This window comes from Physella acuta, unplaced genomic scaffold (genome assembly GCF_028476545.2).
Source record: "Physella acuta isolate Inbredline_101_S28 unplaced genomic scaffold, ASM2847654v3 ptg001946l, whole genome shotgun sequence".
Taxonomy (NCBI): domain Eukaryota; kingdom Metazoa; phylum Mollusca; class Gastropoda; family Physidae; genus Physella; species Physella acuta.
In genome coordinates, this window is record NW_026733451.1 from 6,675 (window position 1) to 12,196 (window position 5,522).

Here is a 5,522-nt window from a genome sequence, read left to right on the forward strand (position 1 = left end):
TTAAATTGATTCTTATCTTTGTGTTACAGGATTAAATTGCTTATTTTCTACAGATACAAGATGTTCACCCATATTATAAAGCCTTTGCCAATTGTGGTCATTCTTGCTACATGTATAAACGGTATGTCTTCTTATTCATTACAATAGATTAAACCTTTTTTATTACTAATTTTCTTTTTTTGACATTGAAGTTGCCTTTGTTTTACAGCTCTCTGGTGTGCAATTGCTAAATTATAATAAATAATGATTATCTTAACGATCAAGATTCTGAATATTGAATTAAATATTACCGTGCCTTGTAAAGTAAAATACATAAAAAGTAAGTTGTATAGATAATATCTATTAGATATCAATAGCTGAAAACTCTAGGTCCACCTGACATCTTTTAAAAGAATAACAAAAAGTTGCAGAAAAAGAAATTATTGTATTTGTGCAAAAGGTGTTTATATTACTATTAAAACCGAAATTTAGCCCTACCTTTATTGAAGCTCGAAAAGTTACTTTTTTCAGTTTAAAAAAATAATACAATTTCTCTACTAAAATGAGGTTTTCAATTCCTCTATTTGCATCAGGATCTAGATCTAGATATAGATTAGATCACTTTAGAAAAATATAAATTAATTTTTAAATGCTTTGGCCTTAGATCTAGATAGATCTAGATCTAGACAATCATAACTGATAGGCCTAAAAAGTGCATGTATTGTTTCATTTGTTTTTTCAGTGGCTTTTACTTTACCTCTTCAACTTTTCCGAGTAAGTAAAATATTCAATATAATTTAAATTTATAATTATGGATGGCCCCTTGTAAGCCCGTTGTTTATTTCATAAATCAAAAATCCAAATGAAAACGTTAGTAAAACATAACATAAGAATATTAACTTCGCAAAAATATTACATTGGTATTAGTGGGTGTGTAGCAGGAAAATTAGTAAATTACCAGTGTGATTAGCTTATTACACTAGAGATCTATGAGATTGTTGGGTTAGTCATTTACTCTATTTCTGTAGTTCTAGATCTACAACATTTAATTTTAAACTCAATAAACTGGAATAAATTAGATCTAAATCTAGATCTAGACTACATTCAAATAGAATTTTTTTTTCAGACACACAGACCCTGAGTGCCCCACCTGCTGTAAATGAAGTAGATCTACCCAAGTCTCTGGACATGAATAACTCAAGCAGTAAGTATTTTGTAATTGATTATAAATATTGTCCAAAGCGTAATAGTAGCTTAATACAACAGATTATAAGAAGTCGATTAATTAGATACAAATACATAACTGCTGAAAAAATCTGAAGATTTCAATGCGTTTATTTAACATAGTATCAAGCAGGTTATTAGAGTACTTTAAAAAATCACAATCTCTAAGGTTAGTCTTCTTCTTCTAGACTCTAGATTTAGTTAGATCTAGAATCTAGATCTACTTTCACACTTTGTTATTAAAAAAAATGCATCTTCATTCAGTAAAGTAAAAAGTAAAGTAAAGTTTCCCTTTCAAACCTGACGGTCTACGGGGCAAGTGAAGTAGAGTTCACTTGTTTCTGTGACCTCAGCATATGAAGAGATAATGTGGTCAGCACTATGCTCAGCCGCCTTTACTTTCCCTAACGTGAGTTAGGTACCCATCAGAGTTGGGTGGACTCAGGGACGGTCTACTGAATTAAACCCGGATTCGAACTCGAGACTTACGGGTTAGCAGTCCAGCTCTCTACCGCTAGATCACTCCGTCCCATATCTTCATTCAGTCATTTGATTTTAATTTCGTACAACTAGATACTAGATCTAGCTCTAGTCCAACATCTGACACCCCGTTTTTCTCCGAATGATCGGTTTTTTTCCCTGGGCCATACCGTCATGGGATACACTTTTATTTGAAAAAATTATAATTTATATTTATGGAAGGAATCTCGTCAACTCGCTGGTGTCCATTCTGAGAATTATTTGTTAGTCATGAGGTGTCAGCATGTAGATTCTAGAACCTAGACTAGTTATAGTTGGCATGTCTGTTAATAAAATATAGATCTCTAGGCCTAACATTTTAAAGAATTTTAACTTTATGTTTTGGGGTTGGAGTAAAATGTCTGTTCTATACCACATTTTAGATCTAGACTCTAGTTGAAATTAAATTAAACTCCAATAAATTATTTATAATGTAATTTCTCTTTCAGTGACATTGAACACTCCCTCCAATAGGACTGAAACACGAAGTGTAACTGAAACCATCAGAAGTAAGTAGATCTAGATAGATCTAGATTCTACATTGTACATTTTTAACAAAGAAAACAGGCAGAACAAAATAGAATTTTATTCCTTGTGTAAATGAGCTTGTAGATCTAGAATCTAGATCTAGATTTCTAGATCTAGAATTATAGATTTTTATATGTTAACTAACATTAGTACACATTTCATTACATTTGATTTATGTTAACTGTTAACTTAGTTAACTAGATCTAGGAATCTAGTCTACTTAGAAATCTACTTAATAAAACAACAGTAGTATTGATTTTAATTAATTGTTTATACCAAACTAGTAGACTACTTTCATATTTTTATTTTTGAAAATTTGAGTTTCCTGTATTTTGTCATTCTTTTTAAAGTATCGATCATTATTTAAAGTGTAACATAGTAACATAACTTGCCCTGTTTTCTTTTTTAACATGAACACACAGTCAATTTTTTTTCCTAACGTATTTAAACTAATTATAGATCTACTAAATAAATAGTAAATAGTTATTAAATAGGATCCACATTTATCATAACAGTATGCTGAGTATTCAAAACCACTAAATTGGAAGTAACTAGAAAGAAATTGATTATAATCTAAATACAAATGATTGTATATTATAAAGGCATAAGACTTAATTACTAATTACATAATTAGGCCTTCATGTTTCAAAAAGAAACCTAAGTTCGAAACCACAACCACACTGAACATTGTGCTGTTAGAATGTACTTTACAAATAGATCTAGATCTAGGAAATGAAAATGTGTATTTAATTTCTTTTCAGTGGTGTTGGCTACACCACCTACTTCTACAGAGGTACCAAACCATGACATTACCCGTAAGTATTTGTCATTCTTTATTGCATATATAATTATATAGGCCTACTATATATTTTTAATTAAAATATGTTGTGTTGTTCAGAGATTACATTTAATGTGTTCTTAAGAATTTAAAAGCTAGCTAAGAACCTAAGATGAATTGAGTTTACATTTTTTATTCACTTAAGACAAATTAGATTTGATCCATTTTATAATGAAATGTAGTTAAATTCTGTTTAGAATATACTTTTGATGAGCTTTTAGAGAAGAGATCTCGTTATGTTTACCATTTTTAAAATACTTAACAGTTATAATAGTCACTTCTGAAAGTAGATCTATTCTGTAATTGTAGTTGTTTTGATATGTACCTAATATGCTACTAAACCTACTTATTAGGTTAAAAATTGCATCAATAATCAATTAATATTTAGGAAAGTTAAACAAAGTAGATATATAAAACATACATTTCACTGTAATCAATCTAAAAAAAAATGTAATTTTTATCATTCAACTTGTAATTCAGCCAATGCCAAATAGATCTAGATGGGATGTTTTACTTTTATATTTTGTTTCTCTTAACCTCAGGTTCAGATCGTGTACTAATAGCAGGTATAGACTTTAACAAATCTGTTGTTAAAAACACAATATTTGATGCAAATAATATCAAAAAGACTTAAATTTTATTTTCTTCTGCATTTATAAATATACAAGTAGTTTTAATCTATTTCTAATGTGTTATTTGTCCTTTATTTTAGCTGCAGCCATCGGATTGTTTTTTCCGCTAGCTGGTGTCATTGGAATTGCTGTCCATTTCTGCGCCAAATAAAGATAAGGTGAGTGTTTTGTATTTTGTTTATTTAGATCTTTGATGTAGCTTTCTCGTTTTCATGTACAATTATTTTTTATGTTACCTGTTCATGCTTTAATGATAGAGCACAGATATTTTTACTGTGAACAAATATTTTAGATATTTGAAATACCAAAAATGCGAAGATGGCGATTCTAATCATTGGGAGCCCAGAATCTGCACATTAGTTTGATTAACATTTCATGTATACTATATCTTTTCATTACTTGCTATGCTTTCTTACTATAATCTTGATAGATAAAATTAACTCTCTTAGTCACTAGCCGTGACTTTTGGAAACAAATAAAATGATGGTAGAAAGAAAAAACTGACAGTCTTTGAAGTCGATTTTTATGACGAGTGTCACTTCTTCAATTTGTGGGCTCAGAATCTGTTTGGGAAAAAATTCATAGTTTATGGTAACACATAATTATTACTATTTTACTAAAATAATTGTGTTTATTAAAAGCAAAATTGTAGGTCGAAATTTAAAAAAAAAAGGTTATAATTATAAGATTTGTACAGTTAAAATTGCATTCCATTCTAAAAGTAAGAGAAGTAGCATTTAGATTTCCCACTGTATATTTGTTGCTATTGTGTTGTAGTTTTGTGTTTCTTTTTACTTAATGCTTGTTAGATCCTACTGTAGAGGCCAAAGTTAAATAGAAGTAATTTTAGAAGCAGATTTTACTTAATTAAAAAATAATTTGCTCTTTGTAACTGTTAAATTTAGGTAATTTTTATTCGATGTACCATTATAATTTGTGGATGAGATAATAAAACTAAGCCATACTTAATAATGCCTGATTGAAGTTTCAGACCTGCTGGCGTCTTGCAGTGTGTAAACAGCAAAAAAACTAATTTAACTTGAAGTCATTTTTATCACTATAGCTACTTAATGACAAGACATGGCTTTGGATTCTAAAAGTTTTTCAACATTGAGTTTGTGACATTGTTAAGGATGCTGAATCTAGCTACCCTTTTATTTCTATCACAAGCAACAGTTTTAACAGACCATTTATTTTATTCTCTTCCAGCAGCATCAAGTCAACTCATCTGTCTGGTGATCCAAGCCCCTGTCTACAGATTGAAAGACTGTCTCAAGTGTTAAAGTCAAGTGGTTGAACAAGTATAATGGAAGTTTAAAGCCAGTTCATACTCTTGTGTACAGTACTTAATATAATTGTATTGACAATGTTGTTTGAGTTCATCATACATATTTAAAATCCTATAAAATAACTACAAGCTAATTTTATTTCTCTTATAATATTGTGTTGTTTAAAGTTAAAGGGATAAGTTTTTTGGACAAAAAAAAAATTGTAATATTTGTTTTTTTTGTTTCACTGTATTCATTGTCTCTCTATTGCCCAAATTTTTTTATTGGGCTGTCATTATTGTTTCTGTAATTAGAAGGATGCATGCCCTGCCCATGTAATGTTTAATAAAAATTATAAACTATTTCAGGATTTATTCAGTTTTTTTTACATAAACATTTATTTAGATTATTTTTAAAATTATTATGTAAGTTATTACTCAGTTGTCAAGCTGTTATGTAGCTAAATGTTGCAAGCAACCAAGAAAAATACATTCCTAAACACAGTTGTTCATAGGGCTGATGAAGAATAACATG

At 29.4% G+C, this 5,522-nt stretch overlaps 1 protein-coding gene across 9 annotated transcripts; it reads left to right on the forward strand.

The window, feature by feature from the left end:
• The first annotated feature begins 638 nt into the window (after nt 1-638).
• LOC131931343 (uncharacterized) lies at nt 639-5,307 on the forward strand. 9 transcript variants are annotated; one of them, XM_059288113.1, is made up of 7 exons: nt 639-753; nt 1,106-1,183; nt 2,172-2,231; nt 3,012-3,065; nt 3,631-3,654; nt 3,801-3,878; nt 4,930-5,307. In XM_059288113.1, exons 1-6 carry the CDS (start codon nt 696-698, stop codon nt 3,869-3,871), a joined length of 345 nt encoding a protein of 114 aa, XP_059144096.1. In that variant the 5' UTR covers nt 639-695; the 3' UTR covers nt 3,872-3,878; nt 4,930-5,307. The 9 variants fall into 9 exon arrangements, 6 of the variants coding, with proteins under 6 accessions (XP_059144096.1, XP_059144097.1, XP_059144098.1 ...); XM_059288114.1 differs by having other exon boundaries at nt 4,933-5,307; XM_059288118.1 differs by lacking the exon at nt 639-753 and adding an exon at nt 807-849 and having other exon boundaries at nt 4,930-5,305.
• Nucleotides 5,308-5,522: the final 215 nt, after the last annotated feature.

What these genes read in the sequence shown, in the direction of transcription:
- LOC131931343 (XM_059288113.1), top strand. Translation starts at nt 696, where the DNA reads ATGTATTGTTTCATTTGTTTTTTCAGTGGCTTTTACTTTACCTCTTCA. An exon ending in TACCTCTTCAACTTTTCCGA is followed by an intron (nt 754 to 1,105) that starts GTAAGTAAAATA and finishes TTTTTTTTTCAG; the next exon opens with ACACACAGACCCTGAGTGCC. An exon ending in GGACATGAATAACTCAAGCA is followed by an intron (nt 1,184 to 2,171) that starts GTAAGTATTTTG and finishes TTTCTCTTTCAG; the next exon opens with TGACATTGAACACTCCCTCC.